Below are 15,467 nucleotides of genomic sequence, written 5' to 3' on the forward strand. Positions count from 1 at the left end.
AAGGGGGCCAGATTTGGTGTGGTAAAAATGCGGGGGGCTACCTTGGCTGATTTACATAGAACAACATATTTAAACAAATGTTAGCAAGCCCTTCTGTGTGTCACATTTGCTTTATTATTTTTTTTAATTCATAATTTCAACAGTCTCGTCTTTGTGGCGTTCTCTTTCGACACTCGGGCTCTTGCGAAATACTGCTGCTGTGAAATGAAACTAGCTTCAAGTTGCTATAATTTCTCGCTGCGTATCATCCCTGTAATGTTGTCTACATGTCAGCGTGTCTTGTTATTATCGCGTCATATCGAACTCTTTGAAAACAGCGACTGTCTCTTTGCAAATGAGGCAGACACAGTTGTTGCGTGTTTTATTGAAGAAATAGTCCAATATCCACTTATCCTTGAAGCGTCGCCCATTGCAGTCAACTTTTTTTTTTTTTTTTTTGATTGTCGCCATTTTAGAAATCACACAGGGTAATGTTGCTTAGAGTGCTGCTCTGAAAGTTTTTCAAACTTTAGTGAGAATAGGCTGATTTTGTGTGGACAAGATAGTTGTAGATATCAGGGTAGCAGATGTCAGGCAGAGAGGGCGAAGACAGCGGGTCGAAAAATATCGATTTAGGCATCAAATATGGATCTGGTGAATGGATAGACTGAAGCTTTTCCACATAACGCCTTTAATGCAACTAGGGCTGCAGCTATCGAATATTTTAGTAATCGAGTAATCGACTGAGAATTCTATCGATTAATCGAGTAATCGGATAAAACATTTTTTTTTAGGTAAAAAGCAATTAGAAATATAGATGAGAAAACAAAACATTTAATCTAATATTGAACCATTTTCAGTCAATCAATGTCTTTATTTTCGATGTACATTGTTGAAAACAGCCAACAATTGCATCTCAAATGTGACAAAAAAAAAACTAATTCACTGCTTTCACTCCAAAAACATTTAGATCTTATAAAAAAATTTCTTACCTAAAAATGTCATTATGCTTGATAAAACATCACTTAAAAGTGTTTTTCCCACGTGTTTCAATTGAATTTCCACTTGTGGCGAGCTATAAGTCCTAGTTAAGTTTTAAGTTAGTCTAAACTGTAAGTCCTGATAGGATTTTGAGTTTTTGCAGTGTTCAAAATAAATGCTGTGCTGTATTGGAGCACATTAGGCAACAGTGCTACTTGGTGTTTTATCCAGCAATGACAACTGAGCTAAAATTGACAGTTAGCATTAGTTTTTATTTTACACCCTAATCCCTCTACAGCGCATTTTTCACAGATTAAATAAAGCCTGTATGTAAGAGTTAGCCACGCATCGACAGTGGTCATAATGAATAGAAACCTAGCCCTCCACAGGGATAACGTTTTGTGAGCGAGTGACAGTAATGTTAATCTTATTTATGAGCGCTGAGAAGTGTACTGCTTTAAGATGACGGCTGTTTTATTAACGCCGCCAAGTTGGTCATTTCACATCTAGTTCTACGTACATGTGATATCTATCACACGCATCAGACGCTACCTGCTACCATGTTGCTACCACCGTAGCAACATGCGGGCGTAGTTTTTAGCAACGTCGGCGCAGTTTGTAACGGCTGTCGGCTGCAGTAAGGTATTTAGTTTTATTGCTTCTCCCTCTACGCACATGACGTCAGCGCGTTGTCCCGCATGAAAAGTAGTCCGGGCAAAACGTGATGTTTAGAGCTGGCAAAATAAAATGATTCCTCGAGGTGAATAAAATTACTCGGATCAGTTTTTAAACTCGAGTTGCTCGAGTATTCGTTTCAGCTCTAAATGCAACGCATCCAATGAGTTTACAGCATCTGAAAGCACTGGGGCTTCCATGAATTGCTCTATAAACTGAACGACTAATTGAAACCATTGAGAATAGGGCTAAACAGAGACGGACAATATGGCGGCCGTATACAGCGACACGTCATTCTGTGACGTCGGTGAGTAGGGTCTATAGTGAAGAGGACACCTTCATCCGTACACGTCACAGCGCCCTCCTCCTCAATGCAAGACCGAAGCCGGAAGTCATTCATTTTCATGGCGCGGGATTCAAAAAACGAAATAAATATAGCGATTGCTTCCACACACATCCAAGCGGTCCATATCATTCAGGAGCATAAAATACCACGTGTATTATGAAATAAACATGCTTTTTTGTGTCACATGCACTTTAAGTAGCTAAACTCCAAGGCACTGCTGACCAAGAAAAGCAGCATGAGGGAGAGTGAGAGGCTGTAGGAGCATGAAGCAGAAAAACAAATAATTTTTTAAATGAAAATGAAAAATGAAAAATAATTTGCTTGTGTTAAGTGTTTTCTTAAAAAAATAAAATGATTGACTCAAACCTGAAATTAAATTGAATAAATTCATATTAATTAACAATACATTAGTACATGATTGAGTGGTATTGTATAAGCAAATAAGGAAAACGATTATCAGCAATGTATTTTTAATAGAAAAGTACTCCTTGCCCAGTCAAACTTACCGGTATTAAGTTGACTTTAAGTTTCCTGCCCTTTTAAACTTATGTGACTGTTTTTCATGAAATGTATTTTCATATTGCCAGAGAGAAAAGCTGGAGCATGAAATATTCAGATTGAAGACTGAACTTGACAGCACAGTTGACTGCTTGAAGAAGGCTGAGGCCAGCGATGAGGCAAAAACATGGCAGCTTTCAGCTATTCAGCAAGAAATCAAACAACATAAAAAACTCCTGGAGGAACAAAACCTTGAAATTGAGGACATGGTCCGATCCAAGGACCACATCATACAAGGGCTACAAATGGACATATCTGAGCAGAAGGAAGCCCTTCAGGAAAAGATTGATAAATTTGTGCAAGCAGAGCAGCAGAAAGCTGACCAGATTAGTGTGCTACAGACAGAGCAGAAGGCTCTGGAGAAACAGGTGGACCTGCTGGTTTTGGAGAAGGAGACTCTTTTTCAAACCAAACAACAAACTGAGCGAGAGAAATTCGCATCACTTGAACGGGAAGAATTGCTCAAGAAAGAGGTTGAATTATTGAAGATGGAAGAAACTAAACTCTTGAAAGAAAAGGAAAAGTATGAGGAGAGTGAGGGCCTAAAGAGAAAACTGCAAGACCAGCTCATGGAAAAAACTGAAGCAGTGGAAGACTACAAAGCTAAGGTAGGTTCAGGTCTACTTGCATTCATTTACTGTACATACGTATAAGTTTTCTGTGACATGAGTTTAATGCATGACCATTAATTACCATTCGTTTGAGTTCAAAGAGGCCTACACCAGTTTATGTCAGTGAATGAGTTAATATACCATAATTTTGGGCCTTTAGGTGCACCTGACTAAAAGGCCAACCCACCAGATTTAACAAAAAAAAAAAAAAGCTATTTGTTCATATGCTGTATAGCAGAGGTGTCAAACCGATTCCAGAAAGGGCCAAGTGGGTGCTTGATTTTGTTCTAACCGATAATGCGCAGAGAGTTTAACCAATGAACTTCCTGCTGAAACAAGCAGCACCTGACAAAGTTTAACTGATTACACATGTAAAAGATATAATTGGTGAAAAGGTGTCCTCTTCATTGGTTGGAAAGCAAACCTGCACCCATTTGGCCCATTCTGGAATCTGTTTGACACCTGTGCTGTATAGGTTGCATGTGACTGTAAGCCACTGGTGTCTTTGTTGTATAATATTTTTACATAAAAAGATCAGTTCATTAACCTGTAAAAATCCCTGAAGACGAAATTTTACAGCAAAAATAACGCAAAGATGTAACCCATACAATATATTACATATGCAATTCTTCCATAATCCAAACCTGTTTTGAAATTATACAGCGGTTTAGTATTTTTTAAGAGGCATTTTTTCATCAATCTCATGTGTCGTCAGCGACAAATAAAAAATCAGTTTGCGAGATCGGTTACTCTCTGTATTTTTCGGCGATGTCAGCTAGTTGAGCCAAATGTAGAAAGTCTGCAATTTAATATATGCTTCACTGTGTAAACTGTCTGATACAAAATGCCAAACTATTGCATTGTCAGTGGATGCAAGAGTGTTGGAAACAAAGATTTAAGGATATCAACGTATGGATTTTTCAAAAAAGGAAGCACTTAGATGACCATGAGTGATTTGTGCAGCCAATCCGGTGATTTTCGTGAACCTGGACCAAGGCTATGGCAACGAGGAGGCAGGCAGGCAAACAAAGCATTTCTCTCATCCATGACCATATCTTGCTTGGATAGTAAAAGTTTAGGAGATGATAACTAATTTTGCAGAATGTTGACGTTGATTTTTTTAAATTTCTCACTCATCACTGTCGGTAATCACGTCATCTGCTGGAGGTTCTGCCTCTAGCTCATGTATGTATGCACCAATAAGATTTCTATCTCCGTCAGCTTATACTGTATATCATCCTCAAAACCATCTTCCGCGAAAACAAAAACATTTTCATCGGATTCAGTGTCTGAATCGCTGAACACAGACGAGTTGTCCAACATTGTGCTGTGTTAACACTAGAAGTCCCAGAGAATTCTGCTACTCCTAACAGTCCCAAGCAGTGGCCAATTTGGCCTCTCCTCCAAAAAAACCCAGAGGTGGCCTAAATGACCCAAGTGCTTTTGAATTAGCAAGTCGTTGTCGGACAGACAACAGCCGTTCATATGGAAATGCAACCACTTGTGTTGGTATGCGGCCCAAATGGAGGGGAACACACAACAGTAGTACTATTCATGTAATATTATGTGTCAGATCAAGTCAAGCTACATTTATGGGGTTTTGAACATTTTAATAATGTGTATTGTTTTACGATTTTACTGTCGGAAAAAATATCTCTGACAGTGTATTTGTGGGGCCTTTATATGCTAGCAATATTTGTTATAACAGTATATTTGTGATGCCTGCAGAAAATAGAACATTGAATCAATATCAAATGTAAAACTGAAATAAGAGTCTGACAAAGTTAATTTTTGTCTTTTCTTCCTGGTATTTATTGATGCACAGGATTCAAACAAGAGTAATCATAGCAAATCAAAACTATCAAGTCAAAACGATGAAATACTATAGAAAACACACATAAATGTACCTCTAATACACCCTCTATCCTCTATACTGGACTTGTTGAAAGGTTATCAAGAATTTTTTGTTTTCCTGGGACTACTTGGTATACAATGAGGAGCAATTATTTGCACTCCTTGTGATTTTGCAAGTTCACCCACTTTGAAAAGAGGTGGAGGTCTGAAATTTCAATCATAGATGCATTTCCACTCATAGAGACAATCTAAAAAAAATCCAGAAATCACATTGTATGATTTTTAAAATTTATTTGCTATATATTTTTATCTACTGGGGTTCAGTTCATGTATTTGTGCACCTGAGAATCAGCAATAATTATTACACTCAAAGAGTTGTCATTCTACCTTAAAAAAAGTCCACCTTTACCCCACCCGTTTGAGCTCATCATGGTCACCTGTGCACCCCACAGTCAGTTATAATCCACCCGCTACCATGGGCAATACCAGAGAGATTTCGAAAGGCACCAGATAAAAAAATTGATTAGCTCCACAAAGCTGGAAAAGGCTACGGGACAACTGGAAAGCAGCTTGGTGAGAATAAATCAACAGTTGCGGCAATTGTTAGAAAATGGAAAAGGCTAAACATGACTGATAATCTACCTTGGAATGGGGCTCCATGTAAAATCTCTCCTCGTGGGGCATCAGTCATGATGGGAAAAGTGAGGGCTCAGCCTTGAACTACATGGTAGGAGCTGGTCAATGACCTGCAGAGAGCTGGATGCACAGTTTCAAAGGCTGCTGAAGCCAGTACATGTAAAGGCCTGTCTGAAGTTTGCAAGGGACCATCTGAATGATGCAGAGGGGTCATGGGAGAAAATCATGTGGTCAGATGAGACCAAAGTAGAACTTTTTGGTGCTAACTTTACTGTCGTTTGTGAAGGGGAAAAAAAGGCAGAGTACAATCCCAAGAACACCATCCCCATTGTGAAGTATGTAGGTGGAAACCTCATGCTTTTCGGCAAAGGGGACAGGACGACTCTATAAATCAGAGGATGAATGGTGCAATGTATCGTCAGATTTTGGGCCATGACCTCCCTCCCACAATCAGGGACTTGAAGATAAGTCGTGGCTGGGTCTTCCAACATGACAATGATCCGAATCACACAGCCAAGCTGACCAAGGAGTGGCTGCGTAAAATGCATTTCAAGGTTCTGGAGTGGACTCCAGACATCAATCCAAGAATCCAGAAAATCTTTGGATAGAGCTGAAATTTGGTGTTTCTCAACGACAGCCCCAAAACCTGACGGATCTAGAGAAGATTTGTGTGGAGGAATGGGCCAAAATCTGGTGAAGAACTACAGAAAGCGTCTGACCTCTGTAATTGCAAACAATGGCTGCTGCACTAAATATTAGCAATGATTTTCTCAAGGGTACAAATACTTATGAACCCCAATAAATTACGAATAAATTATTGAAAAAAAAAAATCATACAATAAGAGTTCCGGATTTTTTAAAGATTATCACGAGAAGTCAATGGGGTTTTGGTGCTTTGTAATATTACCAACGGTGTCCCATTTTGGGACACCCTGGAGATCCGCCCCGAAGCCGAGCCTACCTTACTGCCTACCGCAAGCCGCATCCAATTTCTACCCCTTGGCCGACCCCTTGGCCTTTCAAACGAAGCAATAAGGGGTAGGGCTTGAAACATCAGCCCCACGAATTGGGACACCTCTTTACACTCACGTACGTCATAAGTCCGTTCGGAAAGTTGTTACGTAACCAAAAGCAACGACAAAAAGTGCACTGAAAAACAAAACAAACATTACAAATGAAGAAACACAATGAACAATGAACTAACATTACAATTAGTGGTGTCGATTTTTTATTTATTATACCCCTAATTAGTGCAATTTTATCGTGATTAATCTTTTTTTAACTATTACTTTTCTGACTGAAGAAAACGCATTGAGAGTAGATAATACTGGTCATCAGCTGTTAGAATATTGTTTGGATGTATCAAGCTTGTTTCATTTAATTTAAGCAAAGCAAACAAAACAAACACTGGTAGCTAACAGAAGGGTCCACAACACATGCACATAGATGTGGAGCACTAGTTCAGTTTAATTTAATTTGGTTTCAAATTCAATGTAATATTTACACCATTGTATGAAACCTGAATGATGGCTTGTTTCTGAACCAAGAGTGGTATTTACTAATCTTTCATATTTTTTTCCCAGCAATTTCATGTGTGGTGCTCTTCATTTCACCACTGTGTCTTGGTGTGCTTAGTTGTATTATTTCTAAATATCTATGCACATAAATGTATATCCACAGCAAATTGTTAATTGATCTTTTTGAAATGGTTTTTTTTAACATGTAGAGGGTATTCAAACAAATACATCCGAATGAATTAGAATTATTAAAATACTTTTATTAAAATATTCTCAGAAGTTTAGCAGTTTAGTGTCAAGTAAGAAATAAGTGTCTGAGTAAGTCAGGCTACTTTAGCTGAGGCGGGGGTTGGGTGAAAAAGGCTCAAGTCAGGCTACTTTAGCTGAGGAGGGGGTTGGGCGAAACCTTGCTGAGTGAGGCTGCTTTCTCTTTCGCCCAACCCCCTCCTCAGCTAAAGTAGCCTGACTAGTAGACACTTATTTGTTACTTGCCTACTGTAGGTTGATAAATTTGTAGGTAGATTTGTGTATGTCTTAGTCAATCCAAAAAAAAAGGTTCCTTCAATCAAAGTATATATTTTCATTTGAAGAGCACCACACATGAAATATATATTATATATACGGTATATATATATACACGGTATATATATACGGTGTATATATATATATATATATATATATATATATTTTTTTTTTTATGCAATTGCTATGTTATGACAAAAATAAACACCTGATCATTTTACCACCTTAGGAAAGGATCGGCATACATATTGTTCCTTTGTTTTTTGGTGAGACTTATTAATTAGGACTCAAAATAAATAATTGAGGAGGGCGTAGGGACCATGCCCTGAGCAGTTGCTTTTGAACACACTGAAACAATGACTGAATGTTGAATTATCATTCCTACGTATGAAGATGGTATGTCCTGTATCAGAATTTAAACAAATACATATAAAAACAAATTTCCCATTTATTTTCAATGGCAAGTAATCAAAGTCCCTGTGATTTTTTTTTTACCATTTATCATGACAGCCCAATGAGATTGTATACCACTAACTCTCATATAGGTGAATTAAAAAAAAAAAAAAAAGTAAAAAATCTGACCTACGTTTTTTGGGGGAGGAATGAAAAAATCAATTCAATCAGTTAACATAAACATCTTTGATGTGAAATGTTTTCTATTGTATATTTGTAATAACGTGTAGAACATGAAAAGTAACATGAGTTTTTTTGCTGAGTAACAAATTACTCTTACAATGAGGTAACTGAGTTACTTCTCCCAAAAAGTAATTTAGTTAGTAACTTGTAACTAATTACTTTTTTAAGTAAGATCGACAACACTGTGCAGTATATATTCCCTTCATAATAATTAGGACTATGAGGACATTCAGTCATTGTTTCAGTGTGTCAAAGAAACTGTTCAGGGCCGCTCCCTTCCACCTTCTCATGATCCAAATTCTGTTTCTGTTTTTCTCAAAGGTTTTCTACACGTTTTCTCGTACTAACTTCAGACAAAATGGCCACAATTCATGCTCCATTAGATCCAGTCATTCTAAACTATATACATGATCTCGCTTTAAACTCAAATTGCAGTTCTAAAACGTTTTTTTTGCAAAAACAATGTACACATTTGGGCCATTTTTTTCTGTTTTTCTGTGTGGAGTATAGGATAATTAAGTTAAAAGTCTGTAAAAAGCGTAAAACTCCATAAATAAATGTAAATGAATAAATGTAGCTTGACTTGAACTGACAAAAACTATCACATTAAGTGTGCAACCGTGGTGTGTTCTCCTCCGTTTGGGCCGCATTCTAACACAATGTATGTCTAGTGGTTGCATTTACATATGAATGGTTGCTGTCTGTCGGACAACGACTTGCTAATTCAAAAGCACTTGGGTCATTTGGGCCACCTCTGGGTTTTTTAGGAAGAGAGGCCAAATCGGCCATTGCTTGGGAATATTAGGAATATTTGTCTTGAGGAAGGGCCGAGTCGGCCTCTGCTGGGTTTTCTAGTGTTAAGTGGGTTAAAATATCTGCAGCAGTGTTGATATCACTTTGGATTTATCCACCTGCCTTTTTCCATTGGGAAGTTTACCGTGGAAACCAAAAAGTATACCTCGCGCTGCCACCGGTTGTAGCGTCTCCCGCCGGGGGTAGCCTGGATGTCCGTAGCAACACTGGCAGCCACTCCAGGCCGGCAGGCCTATCTGTAGTGATTAGTGAAGTAATAGAGAGCCCTGAGCATCCAACACTTAAGGCGTCCATGTGGAAACGCCCACAGTTGGTTCCGCAATCCGCACGTAGCGCTTAGCTTGTGCTAATAATACATTTTCTGAGGTAAAACATTTCCTCAAACAAAACCGAAATGGTACGTAAGTGAACTGAAACGAAACGGTTGAATACATCCATGTGACCCGTTACGCCCTTAGTAGTCAGTGTACATAAACTGTCTACCTTTGCTAACGTCACACCGGCTAGAAAACGATGTTTGGCCACGCTGATAAATTGGCCGATTGTCTTCAGAACTCCCGCGGTTTGGGCAATTTAAAATATGCCCTTCTTCAATAAGTGTGAAAATTTTTTTAATGGAGGTTGACATGTTATATGTTATCTATAAACACTATTTAATAATAGAAACAAATTACATTATTGGGAAAGCATAACATTTCCTTTTTCAATTGCACTGTTAGCCACAGTATTTAGAAAACATGGAACATATAGTTAGGTTAATGTTGTCTCGCAAGTATAATCATATTAACAGTAATACAATTTCAATACATTATATTCAGTAAAAAATATATTTTTCTCAACCTGTAACCATTTTTTGGCATGACACTGTATTTTCGTATTGTCAGAGAGACGAATTGGAGCTTGAACTAGTCCGTTTGAAGAATGAGCTTGAAGGCACAGTTGCCTGCTTGAAGAAGGCTGAGGCCAATGAGGAGGAAAAATCAAGGCAGCTTTCGGCCTATGAACAAGAAATCACCGAAAAGAAAAAACTCCTTGAACAACAAAACTTGAAGATTGAAGACCTTGTTCGATCCAAGGATCACACTATGAAAGAGCTGCAAAAGGAAATATTGGACCAGGGGGCAGCTCTTCAGAAGAGGATTCATCAACTTGAGCAAGCAGAGCAGCAGAAAGATGACAAGATTAGTGAACTGCGGGTGGAGCAGAAGGCTCTGGAGGAAAAGGTGGACATGCTGGTTCTGGAGAAAGAGAGACTTGTTCAGACAAAGCAATCCATCGAGATTGAGATGTTTGCCTCACATGACCGGGAAGAAGTGCTAAAGAAAGAGCTTGAATCATTGAAACTGGAGCAAGCTACACTCTTGAAAGTAAAAGAAAAATGTGAGGAGAGTGAGAGGCTAAAAAAAGTGCTTCAGGAGCAGGGGGGAGCCCTTCAGAAGAGGATTCATCAACTTGAGCAAGCAGAGCAGCAGAAAGATGACAAGATTACTCAACTGCAGTTGGAGCAGAAGACTCTGGAGGAAAAGGTGGACATCCTGGTTCTGGAGAAAGAGAGACTTGTTCAGACAAAGCAGTCCAATGAGAGTGAGAAGTTAGCCTCACATCACCGGGAAGAGGTGCTCAAGAAAGAGCTTGAATCATTGAAGCTGGAGCAAGCTACACTCATGAAAGTAAAAGAAAAATGTGAGGCGAGTGAGAGGCTAGAGAAAGAACTTCAGGAGCAGCTTTTAGCTAAAACTGAAGCAGTGGAAGAAAACAAAGCTAAGGTAGGTAAAAGTTATGGTCAATGTGCATTTATTTGTCCTTTTTTTGTTCAGTGAAGTCAATGCATTCATTATGGAACCCCAAAAGTGTCATAAATATAATGAATAAAAACCGCATTTTGAAATAAATACAATTTCGATAAATATCAGAAAATTATGTAATATGGCCCTTAAATTGTAAATAAAGTAATATTATTGTTATGAAAAAGATTTTACAAGATAGAAAATTGTTTTTCGCAAATCTTTTTTTTATTTATTTATTTATTTAAATTTCATCATGCTGTTTTCTGCAATAGCCTTTTTATTTTGTTCAGCACAATGACATTTTACAAGATTCATTTTCCCCAAAGCATTTTAGCGTAAGTATTTTGTGTTAATTTGAGATTTCAGGGTTAAAAAAACTTTCCCATTGAACAGAATTTTTATGTTTTAAAACAACACATTAGTGGTTTACCATAGCCGATATACTTGTTTTTTAAATTTGGTTATTTTTATTTTTTAAGCACATCGATTATGAAAGGCAATCTTTTAAAAAAACAAAACAAAACAAAAAAAAGCTTCATATTTACAATGATGACCTGAGACTTAAAGGATTAACTCGATCTAGTGCTACCAAACACCCGGACGTAGCACTTCTTTTTGTGATTATACACATTCAGCGACAGCAGTACATTATTTTTAAATAATTAAACCCACCAGGACTAGAGGTTAGATTTTGTGCCCGAACCCGAACCCGACCCGACCCGACATTCGGGTCGGGTCGGGCCCACATTTTAAGCATTCACGTTCGGGTCAGTTCGGGTCGGGCCGCCATGCCGGACTAATAAATTATTTAAAAAAAAAAAAAAAAAAAAAATGGAGAGCAGGCTCTCTGTATTGCGCTTCTGCTTGTGCGTGTGCACGAACGCCGTGGCGCTGGCCGCTTTTTCATTTCCTTGTCAGAGAGGCGCGTCCGTGTGAGAACAATATCCCACACACTCAGAAATATGTTTAACAAACTTTCCCAGCGTTATTTCGTTGTGTGAATGCTTTGATAATTCTCAAAAAAATATGTAGATTATTTAAACATTAAGAAAACTTGCGTTTTTTTCTGCCAACTCGAAGAAATGAAAATAAATTGCTGCTGCTGCGTTTTTTTCCGCGTCACTCAAAAAAAAAAAAAAAAATGGAGAGCAGGCTCTCTGTATTGTGCTTTTGCTTGTGCGTGTGCACGTCACGAACGCAGTGGCGCCGGCCGCTCTTTATTCTTGTCCTCCCGCTGTACCGTTTGGCACGGCCGAGGCGCCGCCCTCATTTTCATTTCCTTGTCAGAGAGGCGCGTCCATGTGAGAACAATATCCCCCACACTCAGAAATATGTTTAACAAACTTTCCCAGCGTTATTTCGTTGTGTGAATGCTTTGATAATTCTCAAAAAAATATGTAGATTATTTAAACATTAAGAAAACTTGCGTTTTTTTCTGCCAACTCGAAGAAATGAAAATAAATTGCTGCTGCTGCGTTTTTTCCGCGTCACTCAAAAAAAAAAAAAAAAAAAAAAAAATCGGGTTTTTCGGGCTCGGGCCTGCAAATCTAGTTAAGTGATCGAGCTCGGGCCGGGTCGGGCCTCAATACCAGTGGGCCGTGTCGGGTCGGGCTGGATTTTTTAGGCCCGAACTAGGCTCTAACCAGGACGTCACGATGAGATGTAAACAAGTGAGAGTTTAAGAAGATGCTCGCCATGCTAAAGCTAATGCTAACCTGAATGCTACGTCAATGAGACGGGTTTCATTTAGATAGTAAGGATCACTCAGTAAACATCTTAAAAAGCCTAACCAAGGGGTATCCAACTCAGGTCCTCGAGAGCCACTATCCAGCTTGTTTTCCATTTTCTCCCTTCTTTAACACACTTTAATCAAGTGATAAGATCGTCAGCAAGCTCTGCACGAGCCTGATAATGATGCTGATTATTTGACTCAGGTGTGTTGGAGGAGGGAGAAATGGAAAACAAGCTGGATAGGGGCTCTCGAGGCCCGAGTTGGATACCCCTGGGCTAAAGAACCCCATTGCGTATTCGCTCATGAAAGATAAAAAAAAAAAAAAAAACAATTTCTACAAAACAGGCAAGCCTGGAGCTTCCTGTAGCCGTCTGCCTTCAAGCAATAATACCTGACTGCAGCCGACAGCTGCTACAAACTACGCCCAGTTGCTACAAACTAAGTCCACGTGATGCTTTGTTAGATATCACATGTATATAAGCCTGTCGCAATATGCAATAATTCCATTTATCGCGCGGTATATAAAAATGAAGACGGTAAATTTCCTGCTGCGATTTATCGCCTCGTGTGCACGTGCGTGCGCGTGTGTTTGACACGTGCGTGCGTACGCGCGCGTGACGCACGCGCTTGCGGCAGATGTGTGGCAGACGTGCTTAGCAGCGCTGTTTAAAGTTCAGCTTCCTTGTGCCACTCTGTTTCATTGACTTCTGGGTATGTTCGTTTTTTACATTTGAGTTTGAGTGACCGTCATTTAAATGGAGGCACTTTACGCACTGTCGGCGCACAGCAATGAGCGAGCAGAATGAGGAAGAGAACGAACCAGTCTGGAAAATGTTTCAGGAGGTTGTTTCAACAAAGATGACGAACAGAATAAATCTACATGCTCATTTGAAACACTATCATCCTCTACAGTTTTCACTGCTAAGTAAGAAAACTGCATCGCAACAAGCGGAACCTCCTCGTTACGTCAATTGACAATTAGAGGTACTCGCTTGATGTGAGAAATACAGATGACACATGACCCCGACCATTTTATTTATTATTTTGTTGTTGTTGTAAATCTGTTTGTGAATTGTTCGCCCATTATGTGTATTTGTTTTTGTGTAAATAAAGTTTGTTAAAAAATATATATATATATACAGACGACACAGCGCAAAATAGCGTTCCCCCACGGAAAGTGAAGTCCGCTACATTGTTGAGGAAATGAGACCGTTTTACCTTTGATGATATTTGATACCTTTGGGAGCCAAATTTTTGTTACTGCTACTTAATTAGTCTATTTTTCTCTGTTGTTGTTGAAGTGCAATTACTGTTACTGCAACTTTATAACGACACTGGGGAGAACAAGTATTTGATCAAGTATCAAATACTTGTTCTTCCCACTGTATGTGCCTAAATGGTTCAGTTATTAAGTGCAATTTTATTTTTTCTTGAAAAAGACATTTATTATGTGTTTCTATTAATATTGTTGACTTTTACTTGAAAGAGGCATGGTCTATTGTTTTTAGTTGTGATTTCTTAAAAGGTATTTTTAAATAATTTAAAAGTAAACATTTATTGCGTTTAAATGGGTGTACTTGATCTATTAATATATACTGTATTCTCACTGTGTTATTGTTAATCGGTTAAAAGGGGACGGGACTTGATAAGCATATGCTTCTCCTGCAGCCCTTGTCTTTTTTTCGTTTTTTTCGGGTGGCTCATATAACATCTTGCAACTGTCAATGATACTGATGATGATGACAATAAATAAATAAACGCTCAAAAAATGTATTTGGGGGCGGGGTCGCAATGAAATCGCATATCGCAATAATTTATGAGATAATTTATCGCCCACTAAAATTTGTTATCGCGACAGGCCTACATGTATATAGAACTAGATGCGAAATGACAACGCCGGCGTTAGTAAACATTCGCCATCTTAAAGCAGTAGACTTCTCAGGAAGGCTCTGTTGTAGTGAACCCAATTAACTTTTTTTTCTAAAATACTCCTAAATCGGCAAAATCCTGACTTGAACACATCTTTTAAAACTTTCACATGTTGAAAGTACACAGAAGGGAAATAATGCAATAAAGGGAGCGATTTTGATAACTTTAACGGTTGATTCACAACATTAAATGACTTCCAAACATAGCAAAGGTCACAATCTAATTATCGCAATATCCACAATATCCCTGTGTCTAGTTAAGTTTAGGATAAAGAATTGGGCTAGGGCCTATTGTCCCAAAAACCCTTTGAACTTCACATAGTACAGTAAACGAGTTCTCCGTGCCACCGTACCAACAGCAGGCGTGGTTTGAAGGGGCGCAGTTTGTATGAGACGTGGTTTGTAACGTGGCTGCAGCTGCATTTAGACCCTTGTCCCTTCAAGTGTTGCAGGGTCGTTCCGGGGTCCTACCGTCAGTCAACGCCGGCCACAGTTGCCCACACAGATGCCTGATAAAAACCCTTTTTTATTGGCTTATTTCTCCGATGCAAATAAGCCACGTTATCTGCCTCGTTAACAAGCTTATAGTATTTGTTTTACCCACCGCTAGACACACAATGGAGTTAACTCTCGTAGCTGGTGGGAAACGTTCATGACAGCGTTTACTTCAGTTTTGTATAAAGCAACGTGTGGTGTTCACGTAAATGTGAAACCATATTGGAGGTATTCTTCTTTGGCAGCCACCCTCCGCAAACAACTTTTACATGTCTGTTGGCCCTCCTCCTCTCAGCCGTGGCTGTCTGTAACTTTTCTGTTGCTGAAGTATTCCCATACTACCGACTTGGTTTTCTTCGATGGGGTAAAAAGGTTCAGGTGTTTCATCTTCTCCAGC

General features: G+C 38.9%; 1 protein-coding gene across 3 annotated transcripts in view; it reads left to right on the forward strand.

Annotated features, from left to right (window-relative positions):
- numa1 (nuclear mitotic apparatus protein 1) overlaps positions 1-15,467 on the forward strand; it is a 66,667-nt gene that overhangs the window by 23,123 nt on the left and 28,077 nt on the right. For all 3 annotated transcript variants that reach the window (XM_057838626.1, XM_057838625.1, XM_057838624.1), the window contains exons 15-16: positions 2,569-3,147; positions 10,013-10,894. In XM_057838626.1, coding sequence (XP_057694609.1) covers positions 2,569-3,147; positions 10,013-10,894 — 1,461 coding nt within the window. The remainder of the gene's footprint in view (positions 1-2,568; positions 3,148-10,012; positions 10,895-15,467) is intronic.

Source organism: Corythoichthys intestinalis, chromosome 6, assembly GCF_030265065.1.
Source record: "Corythoichthys intestinalis isolate RoL2023-P3 chromosome 6, ASM3026506v1, whole genome shotgun sequence".
NCBI classification, from domain to species: Eukaryota; Metazoa; Chordata; class Actinopteri; order Syngnathiformes; family Syngnathidae; genus Corythoichthys; species Corythoichthys intestinalis.